We start from the raw sequence: 22,134 nt of genomic DNA on the forward strand, positions 1-22,134 counted from the left end.
TCATATACTTTGTGAATGATACTTGCAGAATAAGTCACCACAAAATTCTGTTTAGATTGTTTAAAAGATACAGTGAGTACTTAAAGACGGAATCACATTAATAGTAAATATATTCATAAAAAATTAATGATAGTTAAAATTCATGGAGCACTATTTGCAGGTGTCACGTTAAGTATTTTACTGACATTATCACGTCTAATACTTGCACAAGCCTAAGAGGGAGGTGCTAACTCTGATCCCCATTTTACAGATGAAGAAATCGAGACTTTAGATGGTTAACTAGCTTTCCACGCTCATAAGAGGAGCCAGAATTTGAGACCTTCCTAAGTGTTGGACACCAGTACTAGAGAAGAAAAACACAGACTCCTGCCTTGAAGGAGCTCACAATCCAGGGTTATTTATGATTCAGTGTGAAAAGTGCTATAATATAAGCAGATACAAAATATACGATCTGGAGGAAGGAGTGCCGACATGGGATACAAAAATAATATTCATAAGGCCAGGCACAAAACTTCAACTAACGTTTCATGGGCTGGTGGGCATTCTGGAAGTAGCATTCCCAGATGAGACTTACGGATTCTAAAGAGATCAGTTTTTGTTGTTGTTGTTTTGCTTTTTTAATTGGACGGCAGGAGTTGTCCTGAAAACATCTGGGCTCGATAACAAACACATCAAATACCTGATGAGTATTTACTGAGAATCATATGAGATGAGTTCCACCTCGGGAATCTATAAACTAGTAACCTTAAGGGGACTGAAAATTGTTAAGGGTGACCAACAGGTAAGATATCGGTGTGGGAAGTGCAAAAGATTCCAGATCCGGAAACTCGGTCCCTAATTGCTCATTAAAGTAGTGCTCAGTCTAATTACAGTCTCAGGGTCTCACTGTACAAGGCGGGCTGGACTTGCCCCTCTAAAACTGCTAAGACAGAGGAGGGAGGGAACAAGAGAAGTCCCGGCAGAGCCCCGACACCGCTCCCGGTGCCAGGCAAGTCCCGCGAGACCCCGCTACCACCTCCCGGAGCCCGAGGTCGGAGGGAAGAGGGGTGGGGAACGGCCCGGGGAGAGGAGGAACTCCCAGAGATAGAGTAGAGGCGCGGGGCGGCCGGAAGCACAGAGGAGCTGCCCCTTGGGCTCACGCGCGATACGCACCTGAGGGCGTCTGGAAACAGCTAGAGGTGAGCTAATCTTCGCCAGGGGCTGCTGCGCGCCACTTCTGCTTCCGGGTCAGAGGGCGGGAGCTGCGATTGGCTCCCCGACCCTCCCGCGAGATTTAAAATGTAAACCCGCGGTCACTCTCAGCAGTCGGGCTGGAGCTTTCTTCAGGCGAGTCTGCACCTCCCGGTTCTCCCCCGAGCCAGGTGAGTGTCGCCTCCTCTTCGCCCGCCTGCCACACTTTAAGTGGTGATTCAAGCGCGGCTTGTGAGGGGGTTTTTCGGTAACAGCAGAGAGCGATGTGACCGTCTACGATATTATTTGTGCAGTGTCTTTGCACTGGGGCCTGGTTTGGTCTGGGGGTGTTGAACAGAGTTCGTAGGTTCCAGTGATGGAGCTGAAAGGTCCTGAGGGATCATCTGCTGACTGGAAGAATAAGGCTCACAGAGCCCTACTTAGATTCATTAGTTAGGCAGGAAACCAGGGTTCCAATCCTAAAACGTACGTAGACTACAATTCCGCTGCTTTCGCCCTCTCCCTGTTATATCCTCCCAAGGAACTGTTAGGACCTGCATTCTGACCGTGAACAGCAACGACGCCCATTTTTTTTTTTATTGAGCATCTACTAAGTGCCCGGCACTAGGTGGATTATTTACTTGCCTCACTAACGTCTCCTAATTTTATGAGGTAGGAGATAATCTTCACCGTTTTACAGGTGAAGAAATTTAGGCTCATCAGAGCTTTTTGTATAGTTCAGCCTGACATTCAGAATGCTTGCATATTCGTTGTCTCATTGATTTGTGGAAAGTATTATATCTCTACCTAGGCAGTCAGGTGTAAGGCTTATTGTCTGGGCTCACACAGCCAGCTAGCTACTGGAAGAGTTGAGGCTAGACCAAGCTTGGCAAACTAGTGGCACTACCTGTTTTTGTGCAGACAGTTCCTGAGCTAAGAATGGCTTTTACATGTTTGGATGGTTGAAAAAAAAAAAATCAAGAGAAGAATAATATTTTGTGACATGTGAAAATTATTATGATATTCAAATTTCAGTTTCTGTAAAGTTTTGCTGAAGCCCGGCTATACTCATTTGTTTATGTATTGTCTGTGGCTAGTTTCACACTGCAAGGTCAAGTTGAGTAGTTGTAAGAGATCCGATGGCCTGAACGCCTCAAAAGTTTACTATTTGAACCTTTCCAAAAGTATGCTGACCCTTCGATGAGATTCACTTTTACATGTGCCAGGCATAGTTGTAAAAGCTTACCTTGTATTTATGTCATTTACTTTTCACAAAACCCTATGAGATAGGAGTATTATTATTTTCATCTTCAGTACAGTACAAGGAAGCTGAGACAGGGAGAGGTGACATAACTTGGAGAAGGTCTCACAGCTTGTAAGTGGTGGAGCCAGAATTCAGAACAGTCTAATTGCAGATCAGTCTTCATTATTAGCAATCTGAACTCATAGTATCTTCAAATAATACCAGTAAATAATTTACTACTGAAGATTGATTTTAGGCAAACTAGTCATATCACTGAAGCTTTATTTCTTCACTTTACGTTTTTTTTCTTTTAAGAGATGAAGGGGATATTTTGAAGAGAATTTTATTATTTACTAGGATATATAGTTTTATAGATATTTTAATTTATAGTCTTCTACCTGTATCTTTAAATTGCATCACTGATTATATCTATAAATTATTATTTTGTAAATGGCGCATGCCCATTTTTTTGATCATACAAACCCAAGATACCTGGTAAACATCCTGGATTCTGTTTATGCCACATAAAAGAAGAAGAAAAAGATAACAGAGGAGTAAGTAAATGGGAATGTGTACAGTAAAATACCCCAAATAAGATAATGGCATGTGACTGTGTTGGAGACTGGGGTACTTAAAAGGAAGTAGGGAAAAAAAGGTTTAGAGGCATGTCTGTACGCTCAGAGAAAGGAATTGGCTGCCTCATATAGGCTTGAGTATATAAAACATTGGAACTACATCCAATTATTTTGAAAGGCCTTTGTCTATCAGGAGAAGTTATGTAATATAGTGATTTAAGAGCACAGCTTTTGGACTTCGGCATCTTGGATTTAGGTCTATTTCGCCATTTGCTAGCTGAGTGGCATAGGGTATTGCTTTCTTCAGATGTAAAATGAGGATAATAATAGACCTTCTTCATAGGACTCCTGTGAAGATTGAATAAGGTAATAAATATTAAGCTTTTGAAAATATCTGGCACCAAGAAAGCTTCTAAATATTAGCTATTACTGTATTGGTTATCTATTGCTGTGTAGCAAAGCACTCTGAAATTTAGTGGCTTTAAAACAACAACGATTTAAAATGTTTATGATTTTGTGGATCAGCGATTTGGGCTGGACTTAGTTATGTGGTTCTGCCGGTCTTGCCTAGGATCACTTATGGTGCTGTATTTCATCTGGCAGGTTGATTGGGTCTAGATAATCTAAGATAGCCTCACTCACATATCTTTGAGTTGGTATTGGTTGTCACCTGGAGTGCCTTGGTTCTCCTCCATATGGCCTTTCCCGCAGGCTAACTGGCACTTCTTCATATGTCATTCTGAGAGTAGCAAGAGAGTAAGAGCTAAAACTGCAAGGCCTGTGTCAGGAGGTCCCCAAGATCGCCTCAGGTTGAATAATTTGCTAAGAGGACTCAGGGGACTCAGCATATAGTTGTACTGATGCCAAGCAAAATCAGCAAAGGGAGAAGGTATTGATACATGGGGTGAAGTCCAGGGGAGATCAGGCACAAGCCTCCAAAAGTCTTCTCTTAGTGGAGTCGCACAGGATATACTTAATTCTACCAGCAACAAGTTACGACAACACATGAAATATTATCTGTCAGGGAAGCTCTTTAGAGATTCAGTGCCCAGGGATTCTACTGGGGTCTGAACATGTAGGTATCCTCTATGTTCCCAAATTCTATACTCAAAAGAAAAGCGTATGTTCAGCATAAGCTATATTATTTATACAAATAGTTTAGGCACAGTGAACCATTCTTACAGGAAATCGTCCTGAAATCTAAGTTCCCAGATGCCAACCAAGGGCCAACCCTATAAGCAGGCTTTTCAAAGGGTAGTAGTCAGGCCTGCTATATTAACTCTTTTCTGCATGGGCCTTTTGGAACTAGATCTAGGCTCGGAACTCCCATGATGTCATTCTTGCCACATTCTATTGGTCAAATCAAGTCACAAGGCTGACCCAGATTCAAAGGGGTGGAAAATAGACCATCCCTTTTGGGACAATATAGGGATGGGAGGAAATTTTTTGTTTTTGCATTCTACCATAGATGTTACCATCTATCTCAAAATATGTATTTTTAAAAATACAGCTTTAATTAGCTATGTTTGTGTGTACAATTATGTTTGCAGGATTTGCATTTATCTGTTTTGTATGAATTTTCAGATTGAAGATTGGATTTTGTTATTTTCAAAGATTTGGCTTAAGAAAACTAGAGGAGAGGAAAATACGATTGGGCAGAAATTGTATCATTCTGTTTTCCTAAATTTAATTAAAAGCAATCTTAGTAAATATGAAATGACCTCTTGTTCACTATTTATTTTTCTGTAACTCTTCTTCCTTATACATGTTAAATATCAATTTCCAATTAAAATAAGGCTTTTTAACATTGCCTTCTGTCTTACTTTAAGAGGATGGCTGTGCTTAATCGGAAGTCTGTCTTGGATATGATTAAAGAGTTCAGAAGGAACTGGCACACTTTTTGTAACTCTGAGAGAACTACTGTATGTGGTGCAGACTCCATGCTCTTGGCATTGCAGCTTTCCATGGCAGAGAACAACAAACAGGTTAGTAGACTGTATTTAGGTTAACTTTTTTTTTTTAAGTGAATTTTGTTTGCTGCCCATTTGAATAAACTTAATTACATTAATTTCTTTGCAGTATATGCTCTCCTATGATAATATCAATATACTGTATTCACAAATGCCTCTGCATATATTTGTCAAGATATTACAATTAGATTTGAAATGATTTGTTTCAAAATTAAGACTTTTATATGTATAATTTGACATGGGACATGCACATTTGATATTTAATTTAAAATCTTAAGGTAAACATACAACTATTATGATTATTATGGTTAAAAATTATTTTTATTTGATAAGACTTCTTCCCTGAAAAGTTCTAGAAAGCACACATAAATAATGTTATTTATTTATTTTTTTAAAAATTATTTATTTATTTATTTATTTATTTATTTGGCTGTGTTAGGTCTTCGTTTCTGTGTGAGGGCTTCTTCTAGTTGCGGCAAGCAGGGGCCACTCTTCATTGCGGTGCGCGGGACTCTCACTATCGTGGCCTCTCTTGTTGCAGAGCACAGGCTTCAGATGCGCAGGCTCAGTAATTGTGGCTCACGGGCCTAGTTGCTCCGCGGCATGTGGGATCTTTCCAGACCAGGGGTCGAACCCGTGTCCCCTGCATTAGCAGGCAGATTCTCAACCACTGCGCCACCAGGGAAGCCCAATAATGTTTATTTAATCCAAGTATTTTATGACTAATTTCAGGCTCTGTGGTATAGATTAATTATTCCTAAGCCAGGCTGTGAAGCAGAATCATTTGGGAGTGCTTTTAAAAAATACTGGCTTCTGTACCCCAGTCTTGGACACTGATTTTCCTAATCTGCACTGAGACCCTGGAAATTGTCTTTTTTTTAACCTTTTAATCTTTTTTTAATCTGAAGTGATTCTTACACAGTTGGCTTGGGCCAAACCAGTGTTTGGAATAAGCTCTACCTAAGGGGCTAGAGGCATTCAGATGAGAGAAGGATGAATGTAGGCTGGAGTGGTAAGGAAAGCCTTCTTGGATTTTACATAATATACTTAAAGGAGGGAAGTCTTTGGATGGGAAGAATTTAAAGAAGCGATGAAGGAAGGGGAAAGTCAGTTCAGAGGAAGCATACAGGGGGATTAAAATCATGATGGTTTGAAAATGGTAAGGAGACTGTCTTGACTAGAGAAGAAGATTTTTGAAAGGTGGAATGGTTTCAATAGGTCTGTTGGGCTAGATAGTGAAATGGCATTCTGATGATTTTTTTTTTTTTTTGACTGTGCCACGCAGCATGTGGGATCTTAGTTCCCCAACTAGGGATCGAAGCCGTGCCCCCTGCATTGGAAGCGTGGAGTCTTAACTACTGGACTGCCAGGGAAGTCCCTGCTGAATTATTTTAATCCTATATGTCACTAGTTCCCAGACTTTTAGATTTCATATACCAATAAAATTTCCCCCCAAATTGGATATTGCCAGATTTGAACATTTCTCATGTTAGCACATAAAGCCATTGAGAAAAAATAGTGACTAGAACCATCATTTTGAAAAAGGAAGAATAATTTAACACCTGAAAATTAGGAATTCTATAATCTTAAAACAAGAGATAGTTTTTCCTAAGTGTGGATAGTTTGCTTGTTTTGCATATTTAAAACAATGTATATTAAGATAAATTTTGAACATAGAAAAATTTTGACAAAATTCTATCTTAGGTAGTCAGTTATTCTTTCCACACATTTATTAAGTTCTTAGAATAACTTTATTCTAAGAATATATATATTCTAGGAATATAGCACTGAAAGAAATACCTGCTCTTATGGGATTTATCTTCTAGTGAGGAGAGACAGATAATTCTCTAATAAATAAGATATTTAGCATTTTAGGTCATAATAAGTGCTGCAGAGGAAAATAAAATAGAGATGCTACTAAGGAGTGTTTAGAGTTTGGGGTGGGAGAGTTCTTGCGATTTGGAATAGGGTAGTCAAGGAAGGCCTCATCAAGATGATGCCATCTGAACAAAGATTTGAAAGAGGGGAAGAAGGAAGAGTTGTGGAAATTTTTGTGGGAAGGGACTGCCAAGCAAAGGGAACAGCAGATGCAAGGGCCCTGAGGTAGAAAATGCCTGGCATGTTCAAGGCATAGCAAGGAGGCCAGTACAACTGTTTAGCTGTCTATATACATGTTAATTTCTTCCCTTTCTTCCTCCTTGCCCCAGATTTCTTTTTTTTTTTTAATAAATTTATTTATTTTATTTATTTTATTTTTGGCTGCCTTTGATCTTCATTGCTGTGCACAGGCTTTCTCTAGCTGTGGCAAGCAGGGGCTACTCTTTGTTGCGGTGCAGGGGCTTCTCATTGCAGTGGCTTCTCTTGTTGTGGAGCACGGGCTCTAGGCGCACAGTCTTCAGTAGTTGTGGCACGTGAGCTCAGTAGTTGCGGCTCACGGGCTCTAGAGCGCATGCTCAGTAGTTGTGGCGCATGGGCTTAGTTGCTCTGCGGCATGTGGGATCTTCCCGGACCAGGGCTCGAACCCGTGTCCCCTGTGTTGGCAGGCGGATTCTTAACCAATGCACCACCAGGGAAGCCCCAGATTTCTTTTTTTCAGCTTCTACTATGTGCCAGGCATTGTGATAAGTGTTGGGTTAGAATGGTGACCAAAACTTGACATGTCTCTTGCCTTTGTGAAGCTTATTGCCTAATAGGTGAGACAGACGTTAAGTAGAGAGTAATACAAATAAGTGTAAAATTAAAGCTATCAGAAGAGGTTTGGGGATTCCCTGGTGGCTCAGTCGTTAAGAATCCGCCTGCCAATGCAGGGGACATGGGATCGAGCCCTGGTCTGGGAAGATCCCACATGCCACGGAGCAACTAAGCCTGTGCGCCATAACTACTGAGCCTGCGCTCTAGAGCCTGTGAGCCACAACGACTGAGCCCATGTGCCACAGCTACTGAAGCCCACACGCCTAGACCCCGTGCTCCACAACAAGAGAAGCCACTGCAATGAAAAGCCTGTGCACTGCCATGAAGAGTAGCCCCTGCTCGCCTCAACTAGAGAAAGCCTGCGCGCAGTAACGAAGACCCAATGCAGCCAAAAAAAAATGAATAAATAAAATAAATTAATTAAAAAAAAAAAGAAGTTTATGATGCTATTTGACCAGGGAGCTGACCTGGTCAGAGAGATAAAGCTGAGCCCTAAAGGAGGGAAAGGGGTTAATTAGGCAAGGGAGTGGGGGCCAAGATGAGGATGGAGAAACTGCATATGCAGAGGCCCCATGGCTGAAGACTGCACATTGGCTCCAGACTGCAGATAGAATTTGAGAAAATGCAAAAGGGCCCGTGTAGCTGAAGGGGGAAGAGGGGGACAGTCGTGGTTACATGTACAATTTGTCTGTTCCTTGTTTTTAATCACAATATTGCTAAAGATAAATTTTACATAGGTATGTTAAAAAAAAATGGAAGTAGCACTTTTTTGACTTTTTATTTTGAAAAAAATGTTAAACTTCTAGAAAAGTGACAAGAATAGTACACTGAACTCCTGTATGCCCTTCACTTAGATTCATTAATTATTAACATTTTGCCACATTTGCATCATTATTCTTTTAATATTTCATATGTGTATATAAATATAAATATCACATATATGTATTACATGTAAACATATATATATACATGCATATTATTATTATTCTATAGGAACCATATGATAGTAAGTAGCAGACATCCTGAATCTTTACCCCTAAACACTCTTGGTGTTGTACATTCTGTGGGTTTTGACATGTATAATGATATATGTCCACCATTATAGTATGTATGGGATAGTTTCACTGCCCTAAAAACCCTCTGTGCTCTACTATTCATCTTTCCCTCTCCCCAGTCCCTGGAAACCACTGATCTTTTTACTGTCACCATAGTTCTGCCTTTTTCAGAGTGTCACATAGTTGGAACATAGTATGTAGCCTTTTCAGATTGACTTCTTTCATTTAGTAATATGCATTTAAGGTTCTTCTGTGTCTTTTCATGGTGTGATAGCTCATTTCTTTTTAGCAGTGCATGATATTCCGTTATATGGATGTATCAGTTTATTTATCCATTCACCTTGTTTTACTTTTCTTTCAACCAATAGTCAAAGATTCAACATTTAATAGTTTTTTAGCTTAATTGTGAGATAATTATTAGATTTTCTGCTAATGTCCTCTTTATTTCTAAGAGCCCTTTTTTGTTCTCTTTTTATAATGTCATACTGTTCTTGCTTCCTGGGTCTAATATTTTCTCCTTTGAGACTACTAATAATATTTTGTTGAGGTTTTCATCTTCTTGCATAATGTGTTTCCTCCAAGTTCCTTGTTTTTGTTAGTTTTATTTGGGAAGGACTTCCTTTCTTCTGATTAGAGACTTCCTTCATGGTGATCCTTGGCCATCCACCTATATTTAAGTGGAGCACTAAAATGTTTATTGGAAGCTCTTTGTGCAGGGTTAGGGCTTGTCAACCTGATCTTACTGGGCCATTTGGTTGGGGAAGCTTTGATGTTCATATCTTTAGGATATCCCTTTTGGAACAGTTTCCTCGGATAACAGTCTTCTTTCCTCCTGCATGAAGGGTGTAAAGTTGAGCTGCCTATTTGATGGGTGCCTGAAAAGTGTGTCAAAATTTAGAATATAAAATGTCATGTGATTCCTATGATTTTCATTTGGGTTCTCTTCCTCAACTGGATTCTTCAGTCCAGAGACTATTTTACCCAGTCCAGGGAATAAACCCCCAATTTTCTGCCAAGGTAGATGACTGGTTTCCCCTATCTCAGCAGAAACTAAGTATTAGGCAAAAATCTAAGTGAAGATTACCCAGAGAGGTAAGCACAATGCTGAGACTGCTTCAGAAATCTCTTCACCAGCAAGTATCTCTACCATCACCTTCTGCTGGGCAGATTTTGTTCTAGCGGACACAGTAAGAGTGTTGACCTTTAGGGGCTTTTGGCTTTATATGGCAGGTGGGCAAGGAATGTTTCTGATCCAGCTTCCTGCCTTCTTATGGTCAGCTTTGTCTCCTAAACCTTGTGCTCAGAGTTCATAAAAATCAGGTTCTTAAATGCCAGGGAGTGGTAGACACCAGGGAAACACAGACCCTGCCATTTGCTTACCCTTCTGCATTGGCACTTTTTCACTGCTTTTGCCTTTTGTAATTTCTCTTCTCTTATGGACAATTCAGTCATGCTTAATAAAAGTTTTCCTATTTTCTCCTGTAATTTTAGGTATTTTATACCAGGAGGGGCTTCTCTGTATATCCAGTTGTACAAATTGCACTGTTAGCGTGTCTGTTTAAAATTATAACAAATGGTATACATTTTTCTGCGTCTTGTTTTTATCATCCAACATTGTTTTCAGGACTTCGTTAGGTACTGATAGACAGAAAATTTGATACGATTTATTCATTTTAACAGTCATCCTTTGTGTGACAGTTACATTTTATTCGTAGATGGACTTTTGGGTTGTTTGAAGTTGTTTGGTATTACAGTTTTGCACTGAAATGAGATGTCTGTGCACTGAGCAAGAGGTAATCTAAGCCCCATACTCAGTGGGTGATATAGTAGATACATCTTTAATTTGCCTTGATACTTCCATACTGCTCTTCAACTTGGCTGTTAGAATTGACATTTATGTCAACAGTGTAGGAGAGTACCATTTTCTTATTTCTCTCCATATTAGGTGTTATCAAACTTCATTAGAAAAGAAAAAAAGTGATACTTCATTTTGATTTTTCTGCTAGCTAGAGCATTTAGCACCTTTTAAAATTCTTATCTGACCATTTAGGTATCCTTTTCTTAAACTGTCTATTCATTTTCTATGCTTATTTTACTGTCGACTTATTTTTGTCTCTTTCTCACTCTTTGAAAGAGTTCTACATATATTTTAGATACTCTCTTGTTATACACTTTGTTGATATCTTCCAGTGTGCTCCGTTTACCCACTTTCACTGGATATATTCCCTGTTTCACCAGTATTCATATGCTAGACCTCTCTACTGAGTCCTACTCTGGTATGGTCAAGTACTCACTGGACATTTTACCTTGATTACTGTCTCCACATCAATTTTTAAAAGTAGATCACATTGTTTGCTTCCTCAACTTACCTACCTTACCTTCCACAGTCAGTCACTGAAGCTAGATACCTAAGGATCATCATAGGGTCTCTTTCCTTTGCTCCCCTTTGTAATTCATTTTCAAGTCTTGCCAGTTTTACTGCCTGAGCATTTTTTAAAAATTCTGTCCTTCTTTAGTAATCTGAAGAAATGGTACTAAGGTAAATAATAGATTATGAGGATATTGTATAATGGAATGGTCTAGCTGAAGGTTAAACCTTGGTGACCATGCACTAGAAAATAAGGAGAGAGAGAAAGTGAAATTATTAAGAATCATTATTGAATAGTGGTTGAGGACTATTGTTCTGGAATCAAACAGACCATGTTCAAATCACCTCCTTTGTTTGTTTGTTTATGAATAATTAAAAAAATATATCCACAAGCTAAGTGAAATATACCCTGAAGAAAATTTAGTTCTCATTGTAAAAATTTTGACATACTGAAATATTCAATACGTCACTTTTTCTTCAGTATTTGTCTGTGTAGCATTCACTCAGTATCTCTTTTTTTTTTTTTTTATAACCTTACTATTTTTTTAAAATTAATTAATTAATTAATTTATGGCTGTGTTGGGTCTTCGTTTCTGTGCGAGAGCTTTCTCTAGTTGTGGCAAGTGGGGGCCACTCTTCATCGCGATGCGCGGGCCTCTCACTATCGCGGCCTCTCTTGTTGCGGAGCACAGGCTCCAGACGCGCAGGCTCAGTAGTTGTGGCTCACGGGCCTAGTTGCTCCGCGGCATGTGGGATCTTCCCAGACCAGGGCTCGAACCCGTGTCCCCTGCACTGGCAGGCAGATTCTCAACCACTGCGCCACCAGGGAAGCCCCAGTATCTCTTTCTACTTGTTAATTTTCTACTTGTTAATTCACTTAATTCACTGTGAAAATTCAGATTCTGGGTGGGAAAGAAGAGGAAAGATGAATTGCAACTAAACTTTTCCAAGTTCATGTGTATATGCATGCACGTGTGCAGTGGAGATGGTGGGTTGTGGGTCAGTTTTACTTTAACTCTTCATGTACAGAGTCAGCTCAGGCATCCCCATCTCTGCTCAGACTTCAAGTCACTTGGCAATGTGAAACAACATACACTTGCCTACAGGTGCATTCATAAGTAGCAGACAGTAATAAAAAGGTAGAGTTGGTTGTATATATCCTTCACCTATATTTTCCACCCTCTGCTTTGAGCTCTATTTAGGTTTTTAATTCTCTGAAGTTTGAGAACATAGGTCCCTAAAGTAATAGTCCTTACAATAACATTTGACTACAATGAAACCTTTGAATACCTGGTAGAGTTGTTAGTCTGTTTATTGGTGTGCTTGTTTTCTTAACTGATTTAGTGGGGAGAAAAGAAAATAACTTTTGAGTTTTAGGGTCTTGGAATATTTTCTTAGGTGGGGGGATGTTTTAGCTTAAATAATACAACACCTCTCTAGCAGTTTTAATACCGCTAAAGATTTAACCTATTATAGATTCACTGAGGATTATTAACTTCGTTATGTGGCAAATATGTATAACTTCATTACTACATTGCAAATAAAATTTTAGCCTTTCTTTTCTTCGGAATTGGCTTCATAGTTTTAATTTGTCTGGCCATTATGTTATTAAGGCTATTATTCACCTTAAGTAGCCTTAAGAACATTACAAATGGTCCTTTGGATGAAACAAAGCTATTAATTTTATAGCTTCATAGGAAGCAATCACAGCACCTGTAGCTGACTGTCAGATTTGAAAATGATCCAACAGTGACATAACAAATAAGAAGAAACTGTTTTTAAAATTGTATTACATTTATCTACCACCCTTCCCCCAACAAACAAATAATTATTTTACTTTGAATAAGAAAAGAGAAAGGAAACTGACAGTTTTGATTACCTAACATTTATCAGGTGTTATTTAATCTGTACAGTCTTACTTTATAACCAAGGAAGCTGACTCAGAGGGATTTCAGTATCTTACTCAAGGTCACACAGCCAATTAATGCTCTTAAGTAAACCTGTTATCTTTTCTCTTTCCATAACAAGAATTCCAGTTAGTTAAAAATGTAAAGTTTATTTAAAATTTTGAATAATTATAAAAGTAACTTTGGTAAAATGTAAAAAGTACAAGTGCTCTGATAAAACGTAGCTCTCCATTTTTCTCATTTTATTCTTGTGAAATACAATCCTTCTTATGTCCATCAGAGAACTAAAGCATTGAACATTTTGAACTTCCTTCTGATATTAGCCAGCTGGCATGTTTTCCTAGCAAAACATTTTCTGATTTGACCGCAGACCCTCTCAATCAGTTGTTACTGGTTTGAATAACAGATTACGCTGTCATGGTGGGCACCTGATCATGAAAACTGATATTTGGAGTGCATTTTTATTTGGATTTAAAATGTTTTTATAATCCCAGTATAAACACTGTTAATCTAGTCAAAACCTTTTCTCACAAGATCAAGAGCTTGTATAGTTTTACTTTAACTAGTTATAGTCATTGGGATGAGATTTGTACATTTATATTAGGCAAAATCTTAATTTATTTTTAACATGAAGGATGTTATACCAAAATAATTTTTAGGAATTTTTGAGATAACACAATTTAGTTTTGAAACTCTAAATAACTGGATTTATTTAACTTAAATACCACTTGGAAATTTTATGGTATGTAACCTTTGTGAGATTGGGAAGTAAAGTATACAATTTTGATGCAATGCTGAGATATTACAAATCTGTCTTACATTTGGGTTATGGGTCCAGTGTTTGAGAGTTACTGATTCTTTTGGTTGTTCATTGAACTAATTTCATGAAATGTAATTAATTTTCATAATTTTTATATAACAGGTCTCTACTCCAAGGACAATAAAGATAATTTCCTTAGTTGCCTCCATATGGTTGAGTAAAGAGTTAATTATTTTAAGGCAGTTTGGACACCTTGTCTTAAATTTGGATAGTAGTTAGAAAATATCTTTATAAAAGATACAGAGATTTGAAAGAGTCAGATATGTAGAAAATAATATATTATTTGGCTCTGTTTGATTTCTTTCTATTCTTCTTCATTGGCTAAAGATGATGTTACAATTTAGTTCCAATGACTAGCACTATTTAAATATGCACCTATTTTTTAAATGCTATTAATGGAAAGATATTGGTGTTAGCAGAAACTACTAACATATTAACTATGGAAGAGGGCAGCAAAATCTGTATCTCAAAACCACGTGTGGATACTTAAAAATATTTGTTACTCATGCTACAGAAAGGAGTAGTTAGAATTTTTTTACTGAATTAGGTCTAGCATGTTTTGGAGGGCACCATTATTAATATCTGAGATATTAAGTGGAACAGAATGCAGTCAATTAAAAAAAATCTTCAACATGTCCACTGAGATAATTTATCATGTAGATATTGAAGAAGAGGAAAAAATGAACAATTTTGCCTGATTAGTAACATCTGACAACTTATAGAAAGAAACCTGACTATGGCTTCTTAGCACTTGTTTGTTATAGTTTAGTGTGATGATGAGCAGGGAAGATTCAAAATTCTTTTCTGACCCCAAATTTTAGCACCGATATTTTGCTTTCTGAAATAATAATGAAATAAAACATAATTTTTAAAAATTTAATTTTTATGTTCATGCATTAAGACTAACACTTGGAATAATGTGATATGTAGGAATTCAGTATGACATGACAGTTTTAAATAAGAGGTTAAAAATACATTAGCAAAAAGAACTAAAAGGAACTAAGTATTAACAGAATCAAATGTTCCCCCAGTCAATAGCACTTAAGTTCACCGCTCACCCATCTCCCCACTTTGGGTAGAAGAAATTTAGTGAAGTTCAGGAAATAAGATGACTATATTTGCTAAATTTGTCATGTGCAAACTTATTATAGTTGTTCATATTTTTAAAAATCATCAAAATCTTTTTCTTTTATATCTGGTTTTAAAATTATTCCATAGCTCAACTTTGATGTTCTTTTAAAATCCACAGGAATCCAATGTAGACTTTTCTATGACAAAATTCAGTTTGTACTTTCTATCTTAATTGTAAGTTAATGAATATCTAGCATCCAACTTTATCATTTTATTTTTGGCATTATCTCTTTCAGTACAGTGGAGAATTTACAGTCTCTCTCAGCGATGTCTTATTGACCTGGAAATACTTACTACATGAGAAATTGAACTTACCAGTTGAAAATATGAAAGTGATTGACCATTATGAGAACATTAGGAAGATTTATGATGATTTCTTAAAGAACAGTAACATGTTAGATATGATTGATGTTTATAAAAAATGTAATGTTTTGACTTCTAATTATGAAAATTATGCGAACATATCTCCTGTAAGTATTTTTAAAATAATTTTATCTTAATCAAATTAAAATTTGGCTAGATTTATTTTTACTTTAAATGATGGATCAGCATTTATAGTAACTTGATAATGCTTTTGCTTTTTGGATCATGTTAAGAATGGAAAATTTAGCTACTTGAAAGCTAGTCATTACTTGAGAGAAATATTTTGGTGGTAAATTTTGTTGAATTTGTGTTATTATTTGGTTGAAATATAAGAACAGCTACTTATTAGATCAAAACATTTTTAATAAATCAGTACCAAGTACGTGATTTCTTTTTGAATTATGTCAGGGATTGATTTTGTATTTTATTTTCTCGGTTTAATGTGAATCTGTTCATTTGGCATATATTGTATAAATGATTGCTATGACTCTTTCTATGGATTAATAATAGTTTTTACTAAGATAGAGTATCATTTCATGAGGATAGTATGATGCAATATACATGAGGTAATACACTATTCCTTTTTTTTTGCAGACACATTCACTGCCTTATTTTTTTTATGGAGTATAAATTTTAAAGTTAATGGAGTAGCATCCCTTGCAGTTTCGTTTTGTCTACATTATAGTTGATAAACTGTTTTAGAATATATTTGAACATATCTAGTTTGTTTTAAAGTATTGAAAATATGTTTCTTTATCTTAACATATACCAAGTGCCACTAAAGTAGTAATTAAACAGTGGTAATAAAAGAATAATTGTAGTCATACTAGAAGAAAATGTTTACTGGATTTCCTCAGATATTAAAATATTTTATAAATATTTCTATCTGATACTTGAGAATAATGTTTTGTCTGCTTAGAATAGAAACCTCCACAATAACAGTTGTTTAAGACAATGGAAGTTTGTTTCATTCTTTTATAACAGATGTCAAAAGGTTAGCCTCTAGGACTGATATGATAAGTTCATGGTTATCAGATAGTACCTAGGATTTTACTGTCAGGCTGCTCTCCTATCTTAGTTCTTGACTTCTACCCTCAAGATCATTTGTGGTCCAAGATAGTTGTTGGAGCTCCAGACATTGTATCAGCATTTCATGCAGCAGGAAGTAGTAAGGGAGCACCGTACTCGCTTTTCCTTTGAAAGAGATGTAGCTCTTTTGCTTCCATCTCATTAACCAAAGCTTAGTCATATGGCCAGACCAACATGCTAGCAAGGATGGAGAATATAGTCTTTATTCTGGGTAGTAATATGCCAGAAGAAAAAAGAAAGCTCTGATACTAAGGAAGAAGGGGAGAATGGATACTGGCAGGCGGTTTGTTGTCTTTGCCTCATTGGGCTGTCATGGAAACCTTTGCCTTTTTGTAACTTTCTCAAAATACACGCACACACTTGTACATGCATACCCACACATACTCACCCACACCATGATAAGGACACTTGTGAGTGAAGACAGTTTTTTTTATTCCTCTCTAGTTATGTTTTATTTGCTTACCTGTAGAGACGATTTTTAACTACTTTTCACAGAGTCAATTTAGAGAGGTTAATCAAACACAAGTATTAGATTGCAGGAACAACAAACATGAGTTTCTGATAAGCCAGTGAGAGTATAATCTGCCTGAGGTCTTTGTTTTCATTTTATCCTTTGCCTATAAGTCCTCTAATAAGTTTCTTCATTTAAGTGAATCAGCTTATAGTGTGAGATATGTAAGGTTCTACATTTGAGGAAGTTCTGTCTCCAAATATCAATATGTCTCCTTTGCAAAACATCAGGAATGAAGTGGGAACTGCTGAGATGGTAATATATGAAGTAGAAAATTTTCTGCATTTAAATCTTAGAAGGCTAACAACTTGATCTCTGATACTTATGTTACCAAAGGAAATTTGCAGTGAGGAAAAAGTGAGCAGGAAAATATCCCTAGATCGACTTTTCAAAAATATGCTAAATGTAACCCTAATTTATGCTAAAAATATCTTTAAAGATACGTATCAGAAAGTTCTAAACATTTCTGAATTTCAGGGTCCTGAAATATCATGATCCTAATAAGCTTTTTTGGTTTTGATTTATTGTAGCCTAAATAAGGTAAGAATTAAGAGGAATTAAGATAAAGGTAAGACAGGGAAGTTCTGGGAACATAATTTGAATGATAGCCCTTTCCCCTTTGTTTCCTACTTTTATAATTCCTCTCCTGAGGAACATGGATGCAGGGCCCATGGGCATCTGGGAGCATAGAAGTCCTTGGATTCTAACTGGACTCTAAGTAGGGAGAATTGTTACAGAGATTGCTCTCATGAACTGAGCAATTATCTGGAGGACAAAATCAGAGACCTGGGCTGAGGAGCAGAAATGGTAGATCCTGAGAAGAGCTTAGCGGCCCTCAGAAATATGAGGAAGGTCAATAAATGCCTTCTATGGGTGTGCCAGGGTTCCTTTACTCTCAAGAAGCTGCGAAGTAGCTGAATGGATGGTCTTACTGTTGGTGAGGCTTGAGAGACCACAAGAAGACTTTTTTTCTGCCTAAGCAGGTGACTGGCAGCTTGCTTATTTCTCCACTGCTGCTCCATAAGGAGTAGAGACCATTTCAACTGACATTACTTGTAGAACTGTCATCACTTAATGTACCTCAACAGTCAGCTGAGCCCCAAAGAGCCAGTGAAGAGAAGCAACGGTCACCTAAGGGGTCTCAGTGGCCAGAAAGATGAATCAGCTAAGAACACACATGCCTAACAAAATAGAGCTGCTCGAAGGGAATGAGAGCAAATTGAATCCAGCGAAATAATAAGTACTCAAGGAAATTCAAGTATATACCTAAACATAAGACTTTCTAGACATTAAAAAAAAGAAGTTTTCTCAGTGTAACAGATGAATTCAGACTCAAATTAGTATCCTGAAAGTCAAGTACAATAAGTAAAGCACAGAGTAAAAAACATAAAGAAACAAAGAGGGAAAAGTTAAGAAACTTGGAGGCTAGATCTAGAGGATTTAACATATAAACGTTAGGAGTTCCAGAAGGAGAAAAAAGAACAGATGCAAAAGAGGCCATGATAAAATAAATCATATATTTGTTACAACTACATTTGTTATAATAAATATTTTCCTGAGTCTCCTAAGGAGTGTTTATGAAGTTCCAGGCTGAATTGATGAGAAATGACACATACCTAGACATATCCTGGTAAAATTCGTGAACTCTTAATTTCCTGGCAGAAAGGACAAGTTATTTAAAAAGAACAAAAAATTAAATAGCATGTCCTGAAAGTGACCTAAGAATTCCATCCTCAACCAAGATATCATTTATCAGCCAAGTTAAGGAAGGATTTGTGAGGATATGCAAAAATTTAAAGAATGTCATCATCATACCTCATGTGAAGCATTTACCTTTCCAAAGACAAATAATTAAACAGATGAACTGGAGCAGCGGTCTATCTAGGGAAAGATGGTAGTGAGCACTAAAACTTGGAGTGTGTATGCGCAGTTAAAATGATAAGGATGGACTGGGAATATGTGAGCTAAAATGGAAGACTTACACTAAGAGAGATTCTGATACTAGTTTAGAATTAAAACTGCTAAACTTCGTAGTTTGTTAGAGGTAAGTAGCAGGCATTATCACTTTTAAAAAAGGATAGAGAAATATGGGTCTGATTTGAGTACAGGGAGAGTAAAGGTAACTATTAATGGAATGGAAAAATACTGTACATCTTCCAAATTAATAAGAGGATAAAAATACAGTGAGTAACAACCTGTCAAATCAGTAAAGATACAAATCAGTGAAATTAATAGTGTATCACAGCAAATATATTGTGATTTTTATCTTGCCTCAGAAAGCTTTATGCTATATTATCTAGAGTCCTTGTCTAACTTTGAGGTCTAGGAACCGCTTTACACTAACAATTATTTAGGACCAGAAGGAGATTTTGTTTATGTGGATTATATCTATTGATATTTTCCATATTAAAAATTAAAATTGACAAATGTTTAAAATGTTTATCAGTTATTAAAATACTGATATTCAACCTATTACATTTTAATATGAATAACATGTTATGAAGAATAACTTTATTTTCCAAAAAGAAAAAAATTGTGAGAATAGTGACATTGTTTTACATTTTTATGAGTATCTTTAATATCATGTGTGATAGAAAATACCTGGATTCACATGTCTGCTTCTATTTGGTAAGTTAGTTTGATTGAAGTATATCAAGAAAATTCAGATTCACATTGATACATAGTTGGAAAAGGAGGACTTCCCAGATCCCCTGAATGGGTCTTAAGGACCTCAGAAGTACTTGGACCATACTTTGACACCCAATGAACTGATCTAGAATAATGTACTTTGCATGTAATTAAATATGAAAACGTTTTTTAACTGGAAGGTAATATTCTCCCATTTCTAAAAATAATATTGTGTTTATGGAAAAATAAAACTTTGCTTTCAGCATCTCTTCTGAAAACATAAGACCACAAGTGTGAGGACTACCATTATTCAAAATTTGATAAATAGTAAATTCTTATTTTGGTGATCTTGAATTTTGAGATTGAAAAATTGTATATGTTATAAACAACAAAATCCTAGGCTTTCTAGTTTGTTTTTTTTTTTTTTTTCATCTCTTGATTAACTCTTTATGAGTACCAGCTTATCTATCATATCAGTAGAATTGTGGCAAATGCTATTTCTTTTTAAGGAGTATATATTGGTGAGTTACTTTAGTTATAATTTTGCAGTATCTCACTGGGCTTTGTTAATTCAGTTTGTCCCTTTCCTTCAAGTTTACTTATTAGGAATTGTGTGTGTGTTTGTGTTTGTACATACCTGTATAATCTTCAGTCCCTTAGAATAAATGAAATAATATGGAGATGTTGAGTAGTGTGTCAGGCTGAAAGCAAATATCACTTTATAAATTATTTTTTCATGGAAACTCTTATTTTGTTTGAAATATTGTGGTGCTTAGGAAAATAGATTTACTTATGTATATTCCAAAATGAAGCATTTATTGTGGGCATTAGCTAAGACTTTCTTCCATACAAATAAAAGGCTCAGATGAAATTTCCAAGGTCATCTTTTAACCCTGAACTTGTAAAACTCTTTGAGTACAGGTGCCATTGGAAACAGATTGTTAGGAAATTTAATTCCATGTATATTATGGACTGCCAACAGAAGCCAGGTAATGTGCTGTACACTGGAACATCAGAGACACTAAGTAGAGCTAGGTGTGAAATATTTTTTACAGTTGGCGTAGCATTTTGTTAGTAACATCTTCTATTTCTTACAGAGTCAACTATGGGATTTTCTGTCTGGCAGACAGTATGCAGTAGATGATGAAACTGATTTTTCTGAACCAGTGTCACCAATGAGTAAACACAACCAGGATAATGAAAAGGTATGGCTAAATTGTGAGTAAATAAAAGCAGGATATGATCCTCTTCAAATCACTATGAATTTGTATGTTACAGTTACTTTTTATTTTTTAATTTTTAAAAAGTTTTAAATTTGCTTAAATAAAAAAAATTTGTGAAGAGTAGTACATTGGAGACTGGCAAGAGCATGATAATAATCAGTTTATTCATGGTTTTGGGCCATGGTAACAGGCACTGTGCAAAAATAGGTATCACTAACTATCAGAAAAGTAGTGGACAGTACAGGTTGCCAGAGTTCTCTGAATTTTTGCATTTAGTATACTTCACAGTTAGTATTTTATTTTACTTTTTTTCATTTAGTAATATGCTTATTTATTTATTTATTTATTTATTTATTTTTGGCCGTGTTGGGTCTTTGTTGCTGTGCGCACTGGCTTTCTCTAGTTGTGGCGAGTGGGGGCTACTCTTGCTTGCGGTGTGTGGGCTTCTCATTGCGGTGGCTTCTCTTGTTGCAGAGCATGGGCTCTTGGCACACGGGCTGCAGTAGTTGTGGCACGCGGGCTCAGTAGTTGTGGGATGCGGGCTCTAGAGCACAGGCTCAGTAGTTGTGGTGCGTGGGCTTAGTTGCTGCATGGCATGTGGGATCTTCCCAGACCAGGGCTTGAACCCGTGTCCCCCGCATTGGCAGGCAGATCCTTAACCTCTGTGCTACCAAGGAGGTCCCACAGTTAGCATTTTAAATGGTTGATTCTTAGGGAAATATGTTGTGTTCTCTACTCTTTAAAAAATCTGTTTCTACTCTTTGCAGTAGAATAGCTGATGCATCATGAGTTCTGATAACAGGATTTGTTGTCCAAACAAACCACAGAAAAGTAGTACAGGTTTGGTTTAATATAATTAACCTCAGCTGAACACTATTCTAGGTACCTAAATACATGTAGTAATTCCTCACTAACCATGGGAGTTGTGTTTATGAAAGTTTCTTAGTAAAATTACCATTCACAAGATGAAAGGTAAAGAGTACTGGAAAGAGCATATATAAAAATATGTTATGTGAGATTGGTTCAAGATGGCGGAGTAGAAGGACGTGCTCTCACTCCCTCTTGCGAGAACACTGGAATCACAACTAACTGCTGAAAAATCATAGACAGGAAGACACTGGAACTCACCAAAAAGGATACCCCACATCCAAAGACAAAGGAGAAGCCACAATGAGATGGTAGGAGGGGCACAATCACAATAAAATCAAATCCCATACCTGCTGGGGTGACCCACAAACTGGAGAACACTTATACCACAGAAGTCCACCCACTGGAGTGAAGCCTCTGAGCCCCACGTCAGGCTTCAGAACCTGGGGGTCTGGCAACGGGAGGAGGAATTCCTAGAGAATCAGACTTTGAAGGCTAGTGGGAATTGATTGCAGGACTTCGA

At 36.9% G+C, this 22,134-nt stretch overlaps 2 protein-coding genes across 25 annotated transcripts in view; one reads left to right on the plus strand and one right to left on the minus strand.

Annotated features, from left to right (window-relative positions):
- Positions 1-1,226, minus strand: part of NUP37 (nucleoporin 37) — a 41,880-nt gene extending 40,654 nt beyond the window's left edge. The window contains exon 1 of the mRNA XM_059934766.1: positions 1,153-1,226. The gene's annotated coding sequence lies outside the window, so the exon portion shown is untranslated. The remainder of the gene's footprint in view (positions 1-1,152) is intronic.
- Positions 1,227-4,820: 3,594 nt separating this feature from the next.
- The window catches only part of PARPBP (PARP1 binding protein), a 71,835-nt gene continuing 54,521 nt past the window's right edge, over positions 4,821-22,134 (plus strand). For 9 of the 24 annotated variants that reach the window (XM_059934767.1, XM_059934774.1, XM_059934776.1 and 6 more), the window contains exons 1-3: positions 4,821-4,973; positions 15,167-15,400; positions 20,619-20,726. In XM_059934767.1, coding sequence (XP_059790750.1) covers positions 4,821-4,973; positions 15,167-15,400; positions 20,619-20,726 — 495 coding nt within the window. The remainder of the gene's footprint in view (positions 4,974-15,166; positions 15,401-20,618; positions 20,727-22,134) is intronic. The other 15 variants (XM_059934772.1, XM_059934779.1, XM_059934783.1 and 12 more) reach the window with 3 other exon arrangements.

Source organism: Balaenoptera ricei, chromosome 10 (genome assembly GCF_028023285.1).
Source record: "Balaenoptera ricei isolate mBalRic1 chromosome 10, mBalRic1.hap2, whole genome shotgun sequence".
NCBI classification, from domain to species: Eukaryota; Metazoa; Chordata; class Mammalia; order Artiodactyla; family Balaenopteridae; genus Balaenoptera; species Balaenoptera ricei.